This window comes from Rhamphochromis sp. 'chilingali' (assembly GCF_963969265.1).
Source record: "Rhamphochromis sp. 'chilingali' genome assembly, chromosome: 1".
NCBI lineage: Eukaryota > Metazoa > Chordata > Actinopteri > Cichliformes > Cichlidae > Rhamphochromis > Rhamphochromis sp. 'chilingali'.
Genome location: NC_137929.1, coordinates 32,049,617 through 32,073,357, shown reverse-complemented (window position 1 = coordinate 32,073,357; position 23,741 = coordinate 32,049,617). Strand labels below are relative to the sequence as shown.

At 40.7% G+C, this 23,741-nt stretch overlaps 1 protein-coding gene across 1 annotated transcript; it reads left to right on the top strand.

Moving 5' to 3' along the window:
- Positions 1-2,029: 2,029 nt before the first annotated feature.
- LOC308403009 (active breakpoint cluster region-related protein) lies at positions 2,030-23,741 on the top strand (the record flags this gene model as incomplete). The annotated part of the gene is made up of 22 exons (XM_080892222.1): positions 2,030-2,135; positions 2,309-2,427; positions 3,188-3,292; positions 5,387-5,620; positions 8,906-9,013; positions 9,098-9,152; positions 9,236-9,288; positions 9,455-9,592; positions 9,720-9,841; positions 10,012-10,180; positions 10,512-10,625; positions 10,718-10,793; positions 12,321-12,416; positions 12,625-12,699; positions 12,802-12,899; positions 13,307-13,408; positions 14,978-15,141; positions 15,417-15,556; positions 18,220-18,354; positions 21,356-21,461; positions 21,778-21,919; positions 23,557-23,741. The coding sequence occupies 22 exons, from the start codon at positions 2,030-2,032 to the stop codon at positions 23,656-23,658; spliced, it is 2,559 nt and encodes an 852-aa protein (XP_080748348.1). The 3' UTR covers positions 23,659-23,741.

Here is a 23,741-nt window from a genome sequence, read left to right as displayed (position 1 = left end):
AGCGTCAAAGTAAAGACTGAAATAGGAATATCAACAAAGTGCTTTATTAAAACTGTAAAACAAAAAAGGTTTCTCCTCCCACTCAATCAGTGTTATGGTGCTGTGGGTCTTTGCATTCACCAAGCTCAAAAGTGATTGTTCCTGCTTCTCTGTTTGGAGGCTGACGCAGAACAAGCTCAACCAAATCCTCAGAGTCGCAGAATGACAGGTTATAATGCACGTGACCTAACAGAGAATTGTTCCACAGGTACAGAAAACTCTGCGGCTCAGTCAGAGGGGTGAAGTTAAAATACCATCTGTGGAGAGAAAACAGGCCTCCTGATGTCACTCGGCCACCTTAACAACACACCAAAACAATCTAAGTCAGGGCAGGGGTATCAAACACACGGCTCACCATAGCGTATGAATAAAACTGCCTGGATTGCAACATAAAACAACTCTTCATGGGAGCGTTGTGCACCTTTCAACCGTGATCTGTAAATATATGTGTAGTGACACTGGGCTTAATGAATGTGGGAGAAGAAATCTGTGGAAATTGCACTTTTTCTTCTCCTTAAGACATCTCAGACTGCTCATCGTCTGCTGTCTGAATGGATCGCTCATTAAATGATGAAAACAATTTAACAAGAAAAATACTTCCCTGCTGTTTGCTTCAATTTTAGGGGCAAGACTTGCGCCTGAAGACCGGCTGTGGCCCAGGTGAGCACTTTTGTTGTGGTTGTGATGTGGTGCTTGTGCGTCTTTACACTTGCACTTTAATGTTTGTCTGAAAGTAATGCACTCTGAGTAATTTATTCTCTCTGTCAACAGCTGACTATTATTTTTTATATCAGCTGTGTCCTAACAAAGACCTCACAGTTTTCAGTCTTGCTGTTGTAATGTGCATAGACTTTAGTGTGTGCTTCCGATTTTATGTTTGGGAAATTAGATAAATGGTTACCTAACAAACATAAACATCAATCTTCCCAAACACATGTTTTCTATTCAAAAAAGAAGGAAAATGTAGTATTGTGTATAGTATACTTGTAGCTAAGATGGGGAAAGAACATGGAGTTATTCTTTCATCATGTGATCTAACATCTATTTACTTCTACTTATCAAGTTCAGTGGGGTAGGACGGCTCTCCAGGGTGGGATTGATCCTGGACAGGATGCCTGTCCACTGCAGGGCAAACACAAAGAGACAGACCTAGTTAAAACTGCCAAGCAACTTAACCTTCACACCTCTTTGTGCTGTGGGAGGAAGCTATGGCGAACATTCAAACTCCACATAGGAGGCCCCCGTGAGTTTGAACGCGGACTTTCTTTTTGTGAGGCAGCAGTGCTAACCACTGCACCACCATGCTGCCCTGACGCATTAAATCTAATATCCTTTGTGAATTGCTATAACACCTCTAAAACTTCAAGGTTTAATAATACCACCAACTGAACTAACCCACAGTTGTTTGGCCCACAGCCACCATTTCCAAAAAAGTGCTTAGTCTAAACCAGAGAAAGACTTTTGCCACTGCAGATACGCGTTTTTATGAGCTGACACTTTATCAGCATATGTGATACACGTTTATAACACTTCTAAATGCGTTACTAAAACAAACTGACCCCAAAGAAATCTTTGAAAAAATATTGTGAAAAACGTGTTCTACTTTATCCAAAAGGTCCTTCCTTTCAACGCTGAAAACAGAAATTAGGTCAAAATACATATATGTATTTAAAAAAGGTGTTTCGTTGGTCTGATATAGAGAGTAGATCAAGCTAAACTCTGGCTCAACTTACTTCAAACTAGTGTGGCAACTTTCCTTCAACTACTTTCATCTGATATTCAGGTGTTTTTTTTTAAAAAAAAGTACAACATATAAACACTACGCTGATAGGAAGTAACATGCAACTGTAAGAATGTATAAAATGTCAGTTGCGTGCTCTCATGAGCTTATTTCACGCACACAGGAAGTTATGCTCGGGTCTCTACAGTCTCCTTTTGTGCACAGTTAAAAGAAAGAGGAAGTTTTGTGTCACCAGCTGAGTGCGTTCACATGCTGCACACCGCGACACTCAGCCGGCGCGCAGAGAGGACTTGTTTTTTGGCTATGGATGTCTACCAGGAGGCTGTGCAATATCTGGAGTCACAGAACATACCAGGTGAGAGTAGATTTAACCTGAATGTTGCAGCCGTTTTCTTGTTTTGTTTGCTGGGAGGGGGAAGAAAAAACAATTTAAAAAAAGCTCTGCTATTAATACTTTTTCAAAGACAGAAAGACAAAAACAGAAGTAGATGTGAGAGATTGTGAGCTTTTCTCCCTCTGACTGAACAGTGTCTGCTGCAGTGGCAGAAGAAGCTGATGTCTTGGAAGAGGACGTTTTCCCAGAGGAGGCAGTGTCCTGTTTTCTCTCCCCGCTGAACACTGAGAGCGTGGACTTCCCTGACACCCCTGTGAGTTCACGACTCCAGTGTTTTGTATCACTGCACACTCTTTGTACCTTCTTGAGTTTGTCTTCTAGACTGCATTTAGTTTTGCAATACTTGTATTTTCATGATGAAAATGGAGAAGGATCAATGGCCTAGTGGGAAGTACGTATAAAAACCTTTCAGCACTATAATTCTCACATTTCATACGTGAGTAAATTTGAAAGCAGCCAACACAGAACAGAAAGTAGACGGAGTGAAGCAGAGCCAAGTTTTCAAGTTTTGCTACATAGAGCTTTCTGGCTATTATGTTGGTTAAAAACACACAACTGCAGGTAGCACCCAGAAAGACAAACAAGGAGAAATCTAACTTTGTGTTTCAAAATCTAGAACAAAGGTACCTTAAAGAGTTTTAGTGTGGTTCCCATGTTTATCTGACTTATGTTTGAGGGGCAGTTACATCTCAGGAAGCTCTCGCATCATACACACAAAAACATAAAACAAATTAAAAACATTGTACAAACCTGTGAAACTCCAACAACCCGTCTGAGATTCATGAGAAAAGGGCTGCAGCTCAATTTGCTCTTCATCGCTTGCTTTAGCGACGGGACTCCTTTAACAGGAACGTCCAACGTTCCGATTCACCCTGTAAGTCCTGCGGTGATGATAACTGTGGCCTCTTTTTCAGAGGTTGGCATCACAAATTTTGTAAAAACTCTTTGACAATAACCTTGAGTCTGAGGGGGCGCTGTGATGTATTCTCATGCTCTGCACACCTGTGATCCAGACAACATGCAGCAAGGAGGAAATGCTGGAGAGGAGGCTCACGGTGCTGAAAGGCATCCTGGAGAGCGAGGAGGTTTACCTCAGAGAGCTGGACACCCTGTTGATGGTAAGATCAACACACACAGACACAAGCGCAAATTTTCATTTCTCAGTTCTTATATTTAGCTCTCTGTTCTTGTCATAGACAGATTGTCATCACTTGTTCGCTGGACTGAATATTATTTTACAGCAATAAAAACTATTAGACTATTAGTGTTTCACTTCTGCTTTGTTGTTCAACTGTTACCACACTTACTATAGTGATTTAAGCCTGTTCTTTGTTAGTTAACATTACCTTTTTTTAGCATGTTACACAGGATCATGTCCGGCAATCACATGCAACAAAGTCTTGATTATTCAGCTTCCTTCTTTAGTGGTAGATAGATTGTTCTCCTTTGTGGATTAGGCTTCCCTTTTTCTTTTCATAAAACTATTGAAACCACTCCCATGTATAAAGTAAACATGTAGCACAAGGTGCGAGAAGTTACCTTAGCCTTACGTGGCTCTGAACAAGGGGATCGTTTTGCTGAAAGAATGCAGACAGTTTTTAACGCTCATCGGTGTCTCGTTGCTTGTTTTCTTTTGTAAACTAAAGGACAGGTGTGCTCAGAAGTTTACATACACTCATCATAAATGTGAATGTCATGGTAATCTTGGGCTGGTATTCCAGTAGCACTGATAGCAAAACAGCCTCAGGGCATGATACTACCACCACCATGCTTGACAGTTAGTGCAGTGTTTTAAGGTTTCAATTCATCTTTATTCCTCCAAAAACTCTTCTTGTTATTGTGGCCAAATGGTCTGACCACAAAACTTTTCACCAGAAGGCATTTGGCTTGCGCATCTGGACTACTGCAAATTTTAATTGAGCTTAAAGGATTCAGTTTTGGAGCAAGGTCTTCTTTCTTGGTCGACACCTTCTCAGTCCACGTTGATGTAAAACTCACTTCACTGTGGACAGTAACATGTTCTCACTCCCAACGTGTAGCATATTATGCTATGTGACAAATCGTCGGTATGTTACGCTTTTGGCCACCCAACACGATCCTATGTTATGCGTTTGGAAAAAGGAGGAAACATGAGAACTGTTTGGACTCAGTCTGCATATGTTGCTTTGGAAGACACTACCTAACACCATTAAGATTGTGGTCAAGGTTAGGGATAAGGTTAGGATTAAGATTAAGGTTTGGGTTAGGGCTGGAATACACGGCTGGAACGTCTGTTACCGCCGGGAGCGTCATTCTATTGGATTTCATCCACAACTCGCCGCGTCCTATGGGAACGCTGAAGGTTACCTTTCGCGTTCCCATTGGACGCCTTGGGACGTGACAAATCATTGGTATGTTACGCGTCGGTAATGACACTGGGCTGGTTCCAGTAGTCTCCAGTTTATTGTAGGCTTGAGCTTTGGTGGGTTGTTGCTGAGCATCCTAACCAATTTCCTCTTGTCTGACTGTTTGGAACTTCTTCCATTTCTTGAGAAAGAGGAGACGCATCCAAGTAACTTGCACTTACGATCTTAGAATCTGCAGTCGTGCAGAAATGTCTCAGAGAGACCTTCCCAGCTTGTGCAAATCTGCAGTTCTCCTTCTCAGAGTTTCACTGAGTTCCTTGGACTTTCCCATTGCTCTGAGTGTGTTGGTCAACCAAGTGCCAATAAGTGCTATCAAACAAAATTAAGTCAGGAAATGATGGCGCAATAATGAGTGCCTGAATCTATTTTTCCTTCTCTTTTTAGTGCTATTAATAACAACAGCTACACGCATTTCCCCATTCTTACAGTTTCCGACTCATTTAACAAAAGACAAGAAAAAAGATGTGAGAAAGTAAATGAAATTGTGTGGTTGATCCTTTAGCATGACTGCTGTGTTTTGTGACGTTGTGAGCTCACCACTGTACTCTTATCACTGAGTGACTAAATGTAACATTTTTGCTCTTCCGGTTATAGTGGTGGTTTGCATGCATGTGCCAAAGGCAATGAGATGGTTGAATAAAGCTTTGCGAGATGTATCACATGTGAACTGCACATTTCACACATTCATGTCCTTCTCACTTCACCACAGCCTATTTCTCTTTTCAGCACACCACATTGTTCTTCTTTCTCACCCACACTGGCTGCCATTTAACACAACTTTTATTTTTTTTTAATTTTGCTGTCTAGCCCATGAAGGCTCTGCGGGCTTCAGCTGGGACCTCTCAACCAGTTCTGTCCAGCCAGCAGGTCCAGACCGTTTTCTACCAGGTGCCTGAGCTCAGAGACGTGCACCAAACTTTTTACTCAGGTCTGAAGGCCCGTTTGAGTGCTTATGACCAGATTGAGATCAGCCCTGGTAATGAGACAGAAATGAGATGCAGAGGCTTTGAGCTGGTGGTCGGGGACCTGTTCCAGAAAATGGTGAGTCTTTTGTTTGCATCGTATGTTATGTTTCAGTTGTGGAAATCCACAGAGAGATAAACGACAGTTCCCTAATGGCTCAGTAGTTACTCTCCATTCTCCTTTTTCAGAACCATCAGTTAGCGTAACATGCATGCCGTTAGATTGTTGGAGGAAGTTGTGGGATAATCCGCACATGGACAGGGAGAATTAGGCCTCAGCTAACCAGATGTTTGAAGGAGGAACTTTCTTCCTGTGAGGCGGCAGTTCTAACCACAGTGTGACTGACACTTTTTTTCTGAGCCCACGATGGCTCTCCTTAAATATGTTTTAAGTGACAGCAGGAACTGAGCAATTATTTGCTAAGGCATAGACTCTGTGTTTATGGACTTTACTATGATCACAGGGGAGCTTTTAACCACATATTTTATGAGTTGAGTCAATGAAGATAAGCAACATAGAGAGAACGCGCACAGCTTCCTGCACAAACACATTAACATCTTATATCAAAGTGGTCAAGCATGAGTATCAATCTGACACAAGATGTTCTGCAGAAATGCTTTTCTGGAACGGACACTGAACTTCTGATCAGTGGGATGCCAAATCGCAGCTGCTCGGCCTGAAATGGTGCTTGCTGGGTAAAGATATGCGCGTAATGTCCACGTTCATTTGTAGCTTCATCGCTGCAACAATCTCACCTGAGGTTGGTGTGCAATGGACGCATCTGAATCAGTCATACAAATCAGTCATACAAATCAGTCATACAAACCAAACACACACACACACACACACACACACACACACACACACACACACACACACACACACACACACACACACATATACATATATATATATATATATATATACATATATATGTGTATATATACATATATATATGTGTATATATACATATATATATATATATATATATATATATATATATACACACACACACACACACACACACACACACATATATATGTGTATATATACATATATATGTGTATATATATATATATATGTGTGTGTATATATATATATATGTGTGTATATATATATATATATATGTGTGTATATATATATATATATATATATATATATATATATATATATATATATATATATATATATATATATATATATATACACACATATATATATATATATATACACATATATATGTATATATACACATATATATGTGTGTGTGTGTGTGTGTGTGTGTGTGTGTGTGTATATATATATATATATATATATATATACACACATATATATTGCTGATATTGCTGTCGGTTCCGAATGACAGCAATATCAGGAAGAAGGAACACGAGAAGCTGGAGAAATACCAAGGGCTCAGAGAAGAGCTCGAGAGGATGTGGAGGGTGAAGGTAACGGTGGTCCCCGTGGTAATCGGAGCACTAGGTGCGGTGACTCCCAAGCTAGGCGAGTGGCTCCAGCAGATCCCGGGAATAACATCGGAGATCTCTGTCCAGAAGAGCGCAGTCCTGGGAACAGCTAAGATACTGCGCAGGACCCTCAAGCTCCCAGGCCTCTGGTAGAGGACCCGAGCTTGAAGGATAAACCGCCCGCAGGGGCGTGCTGGGTGTTTATATATATATAAAACGACTGCATTAAGCTCTGTTGTTCCTATTTTCTGTTTGTGTGTAACTTCATAAACACAATAAAATTAGTTGTGTTTATAAAGTTAGTGAAATTAAAAGCTGTGGCCCGCAATGTCAAATGAGTTTGACTTCCCTGTTGCAAACGGTCATGGTGGAGGGACTATATCCCCGCTGACATTAAACAAGAGGTGGGCTTTACCCTAGCAGGTACCCTAAACTATTTCACTAGCTGGGCCCACGTCCTCATTTTAGGTTTGGCAGCATTTTAGTAGGTAAAAGTGAATGCTTTGACATGAATTGAGCTGTAATTTGGGGAAGGCCTCGAAGGGGACTGGCGACAGCTCTCGGGCCTGGCAGATCCCCGTATACTAAATAGAAGTGAAGAAGTTAAAGAATTGAGAACAAGGAGGGAGGGAGGGTGAGGCACATAAACGAGAATAAACAGCTTTCAGAACTGGGGGAACCTATATAGATGAGAACTGGAAGGAGCGTGTTTGGAGACGTGGTCCTGCTCCTGAAATTCCGATACATAATCTCCAATAAAATATGCCTGTTGGCATTTGCTGTGCATTATAAAAATAGCAGTGGTTCAGTGGTTAGGATTGTTGCCTCAGAATTTAAAAACATTCTTGATTGTGTTTGATTATTCTAAACTGGACGCAGGTGTCAACACGTGGCAGCGAGATGATACCAATGCAGGACACAGAGCCATCTGTAGTGTAATAAAAAGTGAGTTATTGGCTGACTCAGCAAAAAACCAAAAGGGAAAGAACAAAATATCACAAAAAAGATTAGAGTCAAGAGGCAGACACAAACTGACTATATACTATACTATACAGATGTACATTGGTGGGTGATTGGAGGAAACAGTCAAACACAGGTGACTACAATGAAAGGTAAAGGTGGTAGTAATGAAAAGAAGAACAGCAGAAAGGAACCTTCAAAATAAAACAGGAAGTAACAATGAGTCAAAGACAACCATTATGACTAACGCGAAACATGGTGACAGAGGCAAGAGAACACAAAAGCAGGGAGAACCAAAAAATGCAACAAAACCAACACATACAGCAGTGACCAAAGGACAACAAGTGCTTTACCAAAACTCGAGAGCATGACATAGGTGCGAATGAAAGGAGGATAAATAACATAATGAATCGAATAGAGTGCTGTAAGGATCTTTGTGGCTTCTACTGTAAAATGCTTTGAGTGCTCATTAAGATACACATTGTGGTGAAGCTACAATACATTTCCAGACACTTTTATCATTTTCTGAAGGCAATATGACTTTTGAAGTCTCATATTGTGATGAGTCAGAGAGACGTGGTGTGACAGATGGCTGAATTCCATTTGGCTGTTTCAGTTTTAGGTTTTCTGTCATTATTTTACTGGAATGGAAATGAGCTTTTGTTTGTTGTATGTAAGACCCAGGTTTTTTCCAGTGACTCTGTTTGTGGGGAAGATATGGCTGATAAAAAGGAAGGATGACATCATTAACAGAAATCTCATTTTCTCAAGTTTAGACATTGGGTTAAAGTTTTTACTCACCAGGCAATTTTAGATGGCGATAAACAGCCTGAACTGCTGCTGATTTATTCAGGCTACTTATCAAGCGTCACACAGCTGTGTGTGCACTGAGGTTAGACTTTGGACCTTTTTCATCCAGTGTATTTTACCTTTGCAGGTGAGCCAGATTGGTCTGTACGGTGGCTTCATTGAAAACTATGTGAAAGCTGTTGAAGTGGTTAGGAAGTGCACCCACTCAGACCCTCGCTTCCGAACTCTAGCAGAGGTACTAAAGATCCTGCACCATCACAGTAACATTTAGCTGAGTCACACTGCATCATTGCTACTGCATCTTCTGCTGCTTTTTCAGAGCATGATGTCTAACAACGGCACAGACAAAGCTCGGACTACGTACACATTTGAAGGTACTTACAATAAAATGTGATTTTTTTTTTTACAAAATACATACATGTCTGCCAGGGTCTGATAGCTCTGTTTGTGTTTTTAGCTCTTCTTTACAAGCCCTTGGACAGAGTTACAAAGACCACATTAGTGCTGCAGGTAAGACCTGGACGATTTTATTAACATCCTCCTCTTAGTGTTTTTTAAATCGCTCTGGTGTTTGATTGCATTATTTTTAATGACGAGTCCATACATTTTTTTTCCTGGAGCAGGAGCTCTTTCTTGTTTTGTTTTTTCTGATTTGGCAACCTCTGTCATCTTGTAGGATCTCCTGAAGACGACGCCAACAGAGCATAGAGATTACACAGCCTTACAGGAAGCTCTGAGATTGTCTCGCAGCTTCCTGTCTGGTGTCAACGAGAGTTCACAAAGTAAACGGGAGGTCACGTTAAGTCGTGGGATGGTGAGTTTAGTCTCCAACCCGATCCCTTCAAATGAATATGGAGAAAAGTTATATAGGACGTATGCCCTGCTGAATGTATACAGGCACCCATTTTACAACATGTCTGTGTGTGTGTGTACTCTCCCAGAGACGCCAGCTAATGCGTGATGGCTTTGTGGTGGATGTGAGTGAGAGTGAACGCAGCCTGCGTCACCTCTTCCTTTACACCGACCTCCTGCTGTGCACAAGATTTAAACATGCAAATAGAGGGTGAGCTTAGCACGAGAGCGCATTAAGGCTTGTGGGGAATGTGGTCAACCTGCAGCATGCAGTGTGCATCTGCCTTTTCACAGTTAAAAAGGAACCCTCTTAAAACTGTTTAAAGGTGTGGAAAGACTCACAAAATCTCATGACGCCTGTTCATGCTGTGTTTCTCCTAGGAAGCAGGACCAGTACAGATTCTGCTGGTATCTGCCTCTCGCCGGTCTAAGACTTCGTTGGGTTGCAGACAAGGAACGGCCGCCAGAAACCAACGTGCGCTTACACAACATACGAACAAAGATGTACGTCCTGCGTCAGCAGCTACTACAGCAGCTCCGGCAAAATCCGGTGTGTGTTTATGACACAGAGAGTGAGAGAGTAACCAGATGACTTAAATGTAAACATTTCTGGTAGCACTTCATAATACAGCCTGCAACCTACATTTAACAACGGGGTTGTTTTTTCTAGTACCTAAACATACTCATCAGTCTGCACAGTAGAACAAGGGACTAACAACTTTTAGTTTTACAGTAAAGAGGAAACAAACAATTTTAATAACTTTTTAAAGTGACCAGACAATGAGATAATGGTGATACTTAAGTATTTTTAGGTGCTGAAAATGACAGCCTAAATTCAGAAAACATACATTACAAATGTCACTGCATTTCTCTGTATGAAGAAAACATCCAGGAGCCTGGCAGCTCGTAGCCAGAAGAAACTGGAACAAATGGAGCTGATGTTGCTCACACACTTGATTGCTTACAGACTGGAGCTGCACAGCCCCAGTGGCAAGGTATACGAGCACACACACATTCTAATGTAGTTCACTTAAGTCCTAAACAACAGACTAAGATTACACAATGGCCTGTTTTTGTCTTATCACAGAGTCACGCTCTCCTCTTCTCCTCTCTCTATGAACTAGAAGAATGGAGGCAGGCCATACTCAAACTCACCACAGCTAGTGAGTACACAGCTTTTGACCACTCTGGAGTGTAATTATGGCTACTCTGCAAATCTATTTGTAGCTTTTCAAGCACTGTTAAGTATTTGTGGCCAGCTGTATGTCATGAAAGTGATTGAAGTCAATCTCGCCCCGGAGCATATTTTAATTTAGTTTAGTAGCTAAATAATGAACTAAACGTAAGTAATTATTTAGTTTAATTTATTAACATTTGTAATTACTTATTAAAATACCATCTTCTGTTGTGCTGCTAGCAGGCTGTGTGTAAGAGTTGAGTCGACTTAGGAGAGAAGCGAACGTGAGATGTCTCGTGGACAGCATGCGGTTTTTATAAAATGCCTACTTGTTATGTTTAAGGAAGTTGAGGGTCTTAGAAAATGTTCTGTAGGTCATGTGAGGCAGTGTTGCATCATTTATATGAGCAAAAAAAACTTGTTACTTGTTTCTGGCCACTATAAGCTGGTTATAATACTAGCTAGCTTGGTTGCTATGTATGGGTACGTCGCAGAGCCAGATAACAGCTAATTACCGTTACTACACACTCACTGATGACTTTATTAAGTACAGCTGTTAAAATCTGTGTTTACTCGTATCTCATATCGGATATCTCATCAGAACACCACATGACATTACCTTGCATTTAAGTTTGTAGCCATTGGTCAAGGTCGCCTGCTGAATTTCAAAGTGATCATCAGAATGAGGAAGAAATGTGACATCGAATGTGGTGCGGTTGTTTGTATCAGACGGGCTGCTCTGAGTATTTCAAAAACTGCTGATCTGCTTGGATTTTCCCACAAAACCATCTATAGGGTTTATAGAGAATGGCATGAAAAAGAGAAAATATCCAGTAAGTGGAAGTCCCCTAGTTGATTTCAGAAGTCAGAGGAGAATGGCTGAAGTGCTTTGATCCAACAAGAATGCAACAGTAACTCAAATAACCACTTGTCAAAACCAGAGTGTGCAGAAGAGCATCTCTAAATGCACAACATGGACGTTATAGCAGCAGAAGACCACACCAGGTGCCGCTCCTTTCAGCTAAAGGAAACTGAATCTCATATGCTCACCAAGATTGGATAATAAAATGCTGCCTGGTTTGATGAACATCTGATTCATCAAACCAGGCAGCATTTTATTATCCATTTATTATCACATCAGAATTGGGCAAGAACAACATGAATGCATGGCTAAATTAACAATTCAAGCTGGTAGTGGTAGCATTTTCTTGGTACACTATGGGTCCCTTAGTACGAATTAACATCACTTAAATCCCATAGCTATATTCTTTTAAAATGGGAGTAGTTAGGAGCTGACTCACTTTTGGAGTCAGCCTCAAGTAGTCATTATGAGGAATGGCAGTTTAGGGTTTTGTTTTTTTTTTTGGGGGGGGGGGGGTGCAGCCTGCCTTTCATATGCTTTATTTTTTTAGCTTTAATTGAGCCGAGCTTCAAGTTTCTCTCACTGGGGTCCAGACTAATGTGTTACTCTTCTGTCAACTGATTGTTATTTGCTTTGTGTCATGTTTGCCAGACATAGAAACTGTCCCTCCAGACTTGCTCACGTTGACCAGTTCGTGTGTGAAATTGAGAATGACCCAGCAGCCACCTCTACATAGCACTAACGCCGGTACACATCTAAGACTCACTTTTTTCTCACCACACAATCACATCTGTGTCTGAAATGCAATACACTGTGTGAGGTTCTCTCTTTGATCTTTACATGAGACCCACAATACCTTTTACCACAGCTTTCCTCGTGTGTGTCCTGTATTACCATTATGCTTTTATTCAGCGTGAATAAATCCAGTGAGATTTGTCTCTGTCTCTTTCCTCAGGACTGAACGAGGAGGCGCTATGTGGGACTTTGAGTGTGGCCATTGATTCTGCCGCTGGCCTACAGCAGCCAGCTTGTATGCTTCTTAGCAATTTTGAAGCATCATGAGAGACTGGGCTATCTTCTGTCTAAGCTAAATAGTTTTGTGGTCATTAATGATGCTCTCTTTCTCACTCAGGTGTGTATGTGTGTGTGGAAGTGGATGGCTTCAAGTTTTACGATCAGCAGACCCAGACACACTCTTCAGTCCTCAGCCTAAACCCTCACTGGGACCAGGTTAGACTCAAGCCTTTTGAAATATGAAATATTACATTTGGCTTTAATATTGAGTTAATTTGTTAAAGTAAAGAAAATAAGAGACATCAGAGCATTATAGGAAAAGTCCTACTATCTTGTAGATGGGATTTGTCAACCAGTTCAAGGTAGCAATTCTTCATTTCTTCTTCATGTCTAGCCAGTATCCGACATGATGTCAGGTTTGAGCTTAGGGGATTACAAAAGTCTGCACTTCTGGTGTGACAATACCATGCTTTAAACATTATCAGAGGCAGTAAAATCAACACTAAATCCGACTAGTAGGCCGAAGTGAAGGATTTAGAATAAGACATAGATTCTCCACATGCAGCTTAAGGAAGTTAAAGTCTTTTTTCATTGTTAACATCTTTTTTTTACATTTTAAACAGGAGCTGTCTTTCCAGGTGGACGGTGCACAGAACTTGAGGGTGTTATGTGTGAGTCAGTCAAATGGACAGGATGATACTGTTCTGGGAAAAAATACAGTAAAGGTACGGAGAGGCCTAAGAACTTCAGCTTTATCTTTATTAATACCAGTAAGCTGGTTTTCAATATAATATTAAACATATAATCCAAGATCTTTCCCAGCAACACTGAAGAAAAAAATATGTTAAAAATGGGTTTTAACAGTTGCAGTTCCTCTTTAATTTGCAGAGATGATTAATGTCTATTCTGGGTTTGAGCCCACAGAAACTGTGGTTCACGTTGTAACAGGACTTGTCCAGGATATTTAATACCAATTAGTGAAAATGGAGTTTGAGTCAGTGTTGATGGCTAACTTAGCTCGTACTTTTCTAAATGCATGCATTTGCATGTAATCATTGGTTATTATTAATCTCTGGCTTGAAATGAATTGAACTGAATGATTAGCTGAAGTACTTTTACTATTTGGCATCGTGGCCATTTGTCACAAACTGGCTCAAAGTAGAGGACGAGATAACAGTTCCTACAAGAGGTTTATTCAAATAAAACATCTTAAACATAAAATTATTTTAAACATAAAATACCTAAGACACAAACATCAAAGTGGGTGATGACAGGTGGAGTGAAAGCAGAAGGGAAATGCAGGCAAGTGGCTGGGCATCAGCTACAAATTTTAAACTACAGCAACAGTAGTGCACCATTGTTTCCAATGACAGTAGGAGAGACCTGCCCTCCCTGAATGGGCCCCACTCACTCCCATTGTAAGCAATGAAAAAGAAGAAGAGAAAAGAGGAAGAGAAAAAAGAAAAATGAGGAAGCTTTTTTTGTTTTTGGAGCAATCAAATGAATCATAGATAACTAAATGCTTAAATAACATTAAATAACTGTGAGAGAGACACATGAATAATAGAGCATCACATAATTTGTTTTTTGTGACATCTTCTTACCCTAACCCCACATGGTCACTGCGGATGGCTGGCCCTCCCTGAGCCTGCCACAGCTTTCTTCCTGTTAAAAGGGTTAATGGTTTTTTTTAATAGAACGGTTGTTTTAGGTGTCAGATAATTTATAACATAGTAATGAATGTTCTGTGAATTTTTGCTTGGGTCTCCCACAAAATCTGAAATTGCCACTGAATTTAAGAGACAGAGAGTAAAGTTTTATAGCCTGGAAAGCCTGGTGAGCTACATTACCTGATGGCGCTTCTATGTCAGGCAGTTATCAGTAAGAGTAGGCCAGGATGTCCTTGAGACAACAGTAGGAGGGTAACATAATCTAGGTTAACCAATAGGGCATAGGACATTGTCTAAACTTGACTTTTGGCACACATAGCACGCAGGGACCTATCCCAGCTACCACAGGGCAAGAGGCAGGCTACATAGAGACAGACATATTGTTTTATTTTCTGTCTTATCTTGTGCAACTATTTTTGAAAGGTATTGCATAAATGAAGCTTATTATTATCATTAATTTGGCACGTGCCTTTTTTTTGCCAATCCAGATATATAGGTTAGGGGTAAAAATGCCCAATGTAATTATTTCACCAGACAGATTTTTTTCTAACTAATGATCCTACCATTTCCTTTATTTTAAAACCCCATGTCAAGTTGAATTTTACTTTTTTCTGTGTTCATCAGTTGGACTCTAAAACTCTGAATAAGCGATGGAAAAAACAGACCCTACAGCTGGGCCAGGTGGAGCTTACCCTCTCTCTCAAGTACTGTCCCCACCCACTGGGACCACCCAGCTCCACAGTTCAACAGCCGCCAATCTTTGGCGTCCCCATTGAAACCGTGGCAAAGTAAGTTCCTGCCTATCATGTCAGTGTGTCAGCTGGCTCCCTCTTGGCCTACCCGAACAGTCTAGACACCTTGAAACTGAAAGCTGTAGCTTGGTTCAGAGTTTTATTTCCCCTGTGTGCCCTTTCGTGGAGCTAGTTTTCAGTTTAATTTGTGGGAAAGTAGATTAAAGGGAAGCAGAAGTGTGGCGGGAGTGGAGATTGAAATGAAATGAAACAGCCTATCAATCAAATGCAACATAACTTACACAATGCTTAAAGTCTCAATCCTCTGTCAGACAGGAGGGAGTGCTGGTTCCTCATGTGGTGCGATGCTGCGTGGAGGAAGTGGAGAGGAGAGGCATGGACGAGGTGGGAATCTACAGGATTTCAGGAACAACCAGTGAAATCAGCACGCTCAAGGCTGCGTTCAACAACAGTAAGAAAAACATAACACAGAAAAATGATCTTTTTGTTGGAAAGTGCAGTGATAAAGAATTGTTGCAATGCAAGGAGCAGATTGGAGTGAGCTGCAGTCATCAGGCTCTTCACTCAGGTCTTCTTTAACATGACCAGAGATGGGCAGTAATGTGTTACTTGTAACGCATTACTATAATCTGATTACTTTTTTCAAGTAACGAGTAAAGTAAGGGATTACTATTGCAAAAACGGTAATTAGATTACCGTTACTTTCCCGTAGGAACGCTGCGTTACTGCGTTACTAAAACTGTGATTTTTTTGCGAGAATGTCTCATGACAGTGACGTAAGCGAGTGCGACGTTGGTGACAACAGCTGTGTGCAGATCAACAATGGATCACATATGGATTGTGGGAGAGAGTATGAGCGTGCAGCGTTTAAAGCGTGGAAGCACTGACCTTACTTTGAGTTTGATTCCATAAAAAGTGACAAAAACATTAGTGTCCATCGTGCGTGGGAAGAAAACTTCTTTTACACCGAACCCCCCCCCCCCCCAAACAAGCTCCGAGTGCGCAACGACGTAATGGGAAATTCACAGAGAAACTCGCGGATTTTTCAACTGACCGCTGCACACCTGCACCAGAGCACACCTCCGCCTGCCCCACTCCTGCTTTACAGGTGAAAATAGAGCAACAGGACCGCTGAGTCTTTGACTTTATTTATTTTCTGCTGTGTTTTACTGGCATCTATTTGAAAGACTGAGTGTAAACAGAAAAAATATTTTATTTTATGTGCTGGAATGTGCAGAAAATAGGTTTAAATGTTAAACTTATTTCTTTAAGTCAGAGAATGTTGCATATAATTAAATTTTTTGCTTGATGCATAAAGTTAAAAGCTTAAAACTAATAAAACAAGTTTTAAAAAGAGACTTTTCCATTTGATTACATTTTGTATGATGGATTATGCAGAAAAAGTAGAATTGGGCTGAAAGATCTATCGCTTTATCACCTATTCAGGTTGTAAATCATGTTTTTAAAAAGTAACTAAGTAACTAAGTAACTAAATAATTAATTACTTTTGAAAATAAGTAATCAGTAAAGTAACGGGATTACTTTTTGGGGGAAGTAATCAGTAAGTAGTTACTGATTACTTTTTTCAAGTAACTTGACCAACACTGAACATGACCCAGACATTTTCAGCTTCCTCATCCTCTTTCCTAAACATTATTCAGGACAGTCCTTTTGTTAATAGTAAAAGTCAGTGAGAATCAGGAACTGCAGTCAAGGGAAATAACATGCATGTTTGTCTTTGAACTTCCTTGATCCTGGGTTTTATCTTCCCGCCAAATAGTGCCTCATATCAGCATGGTAACAAGTTTTTACAAGTTTTGTTAGGAAAACTGCAGCACGTTATTGAAACATGTGTAAACATACATGGGAGTACAGTATATAAGGTAAAAACAGCATTTATGCAGTTCTAATAAGGTTAAGTCAAAATTTCAACTTTATACTTCAACACAGTCTGAGCTCTCTTGGGCAGTTTGCTTGTCATTTCTGTAAGAAGTCTTCAGGAAAAGTTCTCCAGGTTTCTTTAAGGACATTCAAAGCTCTTCCATGAATGTTGGCTGGATTTAGATGATACTTCAATATTGAGGTCTGGGCTCTGGGGAGGCCAGACCATGACTGATGGTGTTTCATTGTGTGTTTCTATCCAGGAACACTTTAACTGAACTATATTTGGGATGCTTAAAAATGAAATTGAAATACCTCATTCTTTTCTCCTTATTTCTCTTCCTTAAGAATTCCCTTCCTTTTTTAAAGCCACACTGTTCGGATGAGGTTTCAGTGAACAGCAGATTGATAAACTTAAGGGTTCTCAGGTCCTGGGTCTTAGATACACCTTTTTCCTATTTATTAAGGACAGTTGTTGTTGTTGCTGTGAATAGTTTTTTAGGCCTACTTAACAAAATGAAAAGTGATTCCAGACTTTTGCACAGTGCTGTATGTTTGTATTTAGCAATAATGTTTGAGCACTAAACATGCAGTATAACTTAAAAAGATATAATTAAAATGCTAAACTGAAGGCTCAAAGAGGCATCAGTTCATTGGTTGCAGACCAAGAATTTTTAAAAACTCAACTATCACCAAAATAATTCAAATTAATTTCCTTGAAATCGTAACTTTCTTCCAAGAGAAACACTAGTGGTGACATTTGACCTTGACTCTTGAGTTTAGGTGCAACATCTCAGAAACATTTATCTCTTGCTAGTGCTGCACTGTGCCAAAGATAGCTGACTTTAAACCCACATGTTTCTTTTGTCTAGGAAAGAACTGACTGAAAAGTGAACACTGTCATTGTTGCTAGCGACTAAAATGTCTGTTTAGCTAAAAACACCTGATTGCTTTAAAAACGTATGCACACATTCAATATCAGACAGATTAATCAATGAACGGCAGTCTTGGAGGATGAACACTTAATATGCAGGCAAACGTATATTATGGTCTGTTTGTCTTGTTTATCGTAAGAAAAACAAAAACTGACTCAAAATCTTTTACCTGATGATCTACATCTGCAATGCAGCGCATACCCATACATGTTCTTGTGCCTGTGAGGAAGGAAGTGAAGGTTAAAAGAAGATACCTGTAATAAAGATAATTATCATAATCTGTCCCTTTTCTGATCAGATCTCCGTGAAGCGGTGACGAAGCTGAGAAGCGCAGAAGTGAACGCTGTGTCTGGTGTTCTCAAACTTTACTTCAGAGAGCTGCCTGAACCCCTGATACCCACTGAGCTTTTTCAGAGTCTGACAAGAAGTCTAGGTAAGACAACACATCCCCAGTACAGTGGGGCAAAAAAGTATTTAGTCAGCCACCGATTGTCATCATTTTAGGTGGGGGAACTTGCACAGAGGTCAGTAATTTGCACCAGAGGTACACTTCAACTGTGAGAGACAGAATGTGAAAAAAAATCCATGAATCCACATGGTAGGATTTGTAAAGAATTTATTCGTAAATCAGGGTGGAAAATAAGTATTTGGTCAATAACAAAAATACAACTCAATACTTTGTAACATAACCTTTGTTGGCAATAACAGAGGTCAAACGTTTACTATAGGTCTTTACCAGGTTTGCACACACAGTAGCTGGTATTTTGGCCCATTCCTCCATGCAGATCTTCTCGAGAGCAGTGATGTTTTGGGGCTGTCGCCGAGCAACACGGACTTTCAACTCCCGCCACAGATTTTCTATGGGGTTGAGGTCTGGAGACTGGCTAGGCCACTCCGGGACTTTCAAATGCTTCTTACGGAGCCACTCCTTTGTTGCCCGGGCGGTGTGTTTTGGATCATTGTCATGTTGGAAGACCCAGCCTCGTTTCATCTTCAAAGTTCTCACTGATGGAAGGAGGTTTTGGCTCAAAATCTCACGATACATGGCCCCATTCGTTCTGTCCTTAACACGGATCAGTCGTCCTGTCCCCTTGGCAGAAAAACAGCCCCATAGCATGATGTTTCCACCCCCATGCTTCACAGTAGGTATGGTGATCTTGGGATGCAACTCAGTATTCTTCTTCCTCCAAACACGACGAGTTGAGTTTATACCAAAAAGTTCTACTTTGGTTTCATCTGACCACATGACATTCTCCCAATCCTCTGCTGTATCATCCATGTGCTCTCTGGCAAACTTCAGACGGGCCTGGACATGCACTGGCTTCAGCAGCGGAACACGTCTGGCACTGCGGGATTTGATTCCCTGCCGTTGTAGTGTGTTACTGATGGTGACCTTTGTTACTTTGGTCCCAGCTCTCTGCAGGTCATTCACCAGGTCCCCCCGTGTGGTTCTGGGATCTTTGCTCACCGTTCTCATGATCATTTTGACCCCACGGGATGAGATCTTGCGTGGAGCCCCAGATCGAGGGAGATTATCAGTGGTCTTGTATGTCTTCCATTTTCTGATGATTGCTCCCACAGTTGATTTTTTCACACCAAGCTGCTTGCCTATTGTAGATTCACTCTTCCCAGTCTGGTGCAGGTCTACAATACTTTTCCTGGTGTCCTTCGAAAGCTCTTTGGTCTTGGCCATGGCGGAGTTTGGAGTCTGACTGTTTGAGGCTGTGGACAGGTGTCTTTTATACAGATGATGAGTTCAAACAGGTGCCATTCATACAGGTAACGAGTGGGGGACAGAAAAGCTTCTTACAGAAGACATTACAGGTCTGTGAGAGCCAGAGATTTTCCTTGTTTGAGGTGACCAAATACTTATTTTCCACCCTAATTTACAAATAAATTCTTTACAAATCCTACCATGTGAATTCATGGATTTTTTTTTTCACATTCTGTCTCTCACAGTTGAAGTGTACCTCTGGTGCAAATTACTGACCTCTGTCATCATTTTAAGTGGGGGAACTTGCACAATCGGTGGCTGACTAAATACTTTTTTGCCCCACTGTACATGACAAAGCACATGCATACTGTATGCATACTTCACTCTAAACCTTTAAACTACTTGCATAGTTTGTTGTTAGAACTGGTATCTCTTCAGTGCAAATTCATCATCTAGAAGCTTTTTACTGCTTGTAAAGGAATGAAAAAAAGAGGCTAAAACAATTATAGATGAATCATCTATCAAAATAGATATTCTGCTTCCTGTGAGTTTTCACAGCCTGAAAACTGAGGCCAGTTCAGAAATACCTTAGATGTGCTTTCTTTTTAATGACAAGCAAGAGAGATCGGGCTGCATAAAGGCCGATGGCAAAACAACTGTTGATCTATGACCACAGTGAACTGATATGTTTTTCAGCACTAGTTTCAAGTGTTACTGAATGATGCACATTTGCATGTGATGGTTGTCAATAGAGCGAGAAAAGAGGAGAAAGCAGGGTACACTTCAGGGTGGGCCTGTTTTACATTGTGGTTGTGGTTGATTACTCATTTGAGAGGGTTCCTGTGTGAACACAGAGGAAAGGTGCTTCAGTGCGTCCTTATTACCCACCATAAGTGTCTTTTGACCTATCTCTCTCCCCTCACCCCCCAACTGGTCACAGTAGATGGCTACCCCACCCTGAGCCTGGCACTGCTACATGTTTCTTCCTGTTAAAAGGGAGTTTTCCCTTCCCACTGTTCAAGTGCTTGCTCATAGTGTTGTCTGACTGTTGGGGTTTTTTGTCTATTATTTCAGAGTCTTTACCTTACAATATAAAGTGCTACCTTGAGCTTGTTTTGATTTAATGGTAAATATATAAAATGTAATTGAATTTGAGTAAAACAAGAGGATAACACACAAGGTGAAGTATCTATGGTGTGCATTTTGGTGCATCTTCAAGACATTGTTAAGGTAAAGAAAAGAGCATTGAGATCAGTAGCTTCTGCTGCCACATTATTTAGCATTGTTATTAATATTTCACATTATTCTTTTGTCTTCTGCATGTTTTAAATTGAAATCAGAAAAAAATGATTAGGAAATGACATCTGCGGTGAATTTTTTCGCAAGCTTTGCTTGTGCTGTGTAACGTGCTTTAATTGTCAGAACCACCCCTCGCTCACCACATCTGCTTTCAAAGCACAATATGGCAACAGTCAAAATGCTTTGGAGATTTCACTGTGGCACCATACAAACTAATGGGGAGCGTCCATCTTTTATATAAACTCTATTTTACATACAGGGGAAAAGGGGTTTGTATATAAACCCTGAAATTCCTTCTGCAGAAGTGAACAATAACCCTATTTCCCTAAGCTTTATTGACATGAACAGCACCTTTAAATGATGCCCTGTGAGTCTCACAGACACTACTCAGTTAACTGCATCCTGGCTGATTTTCATGTAGACATCCAAGAACAAAACCCACGGCTGGTCTCCATGTTGTCCCTGCTGCAGTCTTGTCCTGATGCCAACCGCCACACCTTCCTCTACCTGCTGTATCACCTCCAACGGTATGAATCCACAGCTTCACCCATGACATGGTTATATTGGTTTAACCTTCAGGATAATTATTTGAGTGAATTTTGCTCTCTCTGCTAGTTAAAACTGAAAAATGCTTACTTTTAAAAATATGTAGGAATATGAAAAAAAATACACTTAGCTCATTAAACAAACTGCACAAAATGCCGTAATGGTCAGTTAACTAGAACACCTTACACCGGGAAGTAAGAAATATAAACTTTATTTTTTATCTTTACAAATCAGCTGATATTTTCAGTCTGTGCCTAAAACTTTTTAATGTTTTCAATCTTTTTTTTTTCCTTCCAGAATCTCAGAGAGGCAACACATTAACAAGATGTCTCTACTAAACCTTGCCACTGTGTTTGGGCCGAGTCTCCTACGCCCCCCAGTGGCTGGGCAGGGACACCATGGGCCCACTGTGGATATCTCTCAGGAGGTGGTGGTACAGGTGAGTGGATACCTGAGAAAAAGACTGATGTCTGGAATTAGCCGTGTTTAACACAATGTCTGCAAATTTGCTGTATTTATTTATTTTATTTTTTCTAATGATTAATTAATGCCAAAGTGAAATAATTAGTAAAAACAAATGAAAGGTGAAAGTAAATGTCAGAGTAAAGAGCGAGCATTACTTACCAAAAAGGCATGGTTTGAAAAGAAATCAGGAAATCACAACTGTGAGCTGGGAGTGTATAAACTACAGGTCAGCTGAGTGGGAAACTTGATAAGAGAAAATGTAATGACAAGTTGAGATTTGCATGAAAACAGGCATAAGATCATATCGTCCAAACTCGACTCCCTACCTCCTTTTCCTTGGTGTCAATGGAAAAAGTTGTTAGGTCAATGAAATGTGTGATGAAGAACAGTATGATGCCAGCTGTTTTACCGTGTTGAAACTACAATGTCCAGAAAGCAGTCTGCAAAATTTCCCCCTTACTTCAACCAAACTTGTTGGCACGCTGATCTCATAGGAAGAAGATCCTAGGTTTGAATCCACCAACCAGCTGGGGTCCTTCTGTGTGGAGTGTGTATGTTGGCCCTCTATGGGTACTCCGACGTCCTCCCACACACCAAAGACATGCATGTTGGCTTACCCAATGATCTGAAACTAGACATAGATGAGAATGATTGTCTGTCTCTATTTGTCTGTTTCAGAGACAGAGGTTGGGGGCTCAAGCCTACACCAGCTAACCTGATGTAAAAATGAATTAACAAATATTCTTAATGCTGGCAATAGAGCAGTAGACTTAATTAATACAAATTCAATTACAGCAAACCTTAAAGAAATTTTGATATAAGCTAGAACAGGGGTAGGCAACTCCAGGCCTCGAGGGCCGGTGTCCTGCAGGTTTTAGAGCTCACCGTGGGTCAACACACCTGAATCAAATGATTAGTTCATTACCAGGCCTCTGGAGAACTTCAAGAAATGCTGAGGAGGTCATTTAGCCATTTAAATCAGCTGTGATGGATCAAGGACAGATCTAAAACCTGCAGGACACCGCCACTCGAGGCCTGGAGTTGCCTGCCCATGAGCTAGAAGCTTGATCTGAAGAGGCAGCATCTTCATTATTGTTCATATTTCACCTCTGGGTTTAAAAAACTGTTGTTAAAAAATAAAAACATACTAAAAAGCTATAGTGTGAACATGGAAACATACTTCTGTTTAACATTTATAAGATCTGACCCACTTCGTTAATTTTTCTGATAATTTTTGGGACATTTTGGGTTTTTTGACTGATTTGCTATGAAGGCTGGCTGGACCATACTTTATGGTCCAGCCAATGCATCCTGTGCTAAAGGAGGTAGTAAAGGAAACTTTACCTTTCCTTGGTATGTAGAGAATTCAAGCAGCTCTTTTTTTATGGCTGCTCAGACTATTTAGTTACACCTCGTGACTCGATCAATGACTGAAACTCCAAAAAAGTATGACATAATGACATCATCAGTTTTCAGTTTCCAGAAATTGTGCAAAATTTTGAACTGAAATACATTTCAAAGCTCTGAGGTGTGTGATAACTTAGAAACGTGTGTTTCTTTCACCATGGACCTGATGTGTGTGTGTGTGCATGTGTGTGTGTGTGTGTTCAGGTCCAAGTCGTTTTCAGCTACCTGCAGTGCAACAACCTCCCTGAAGCCCAGCTCTCTCTGCCACATGACTCAGACACTGAGGATGAGGCCACCCACATATGAGACCACCAGCTGTGTCATGGCCAGCAAGACATATAAATGGTTAGAAACCACACTGTGAGAGACTGCTGTAAGATTACCAATAA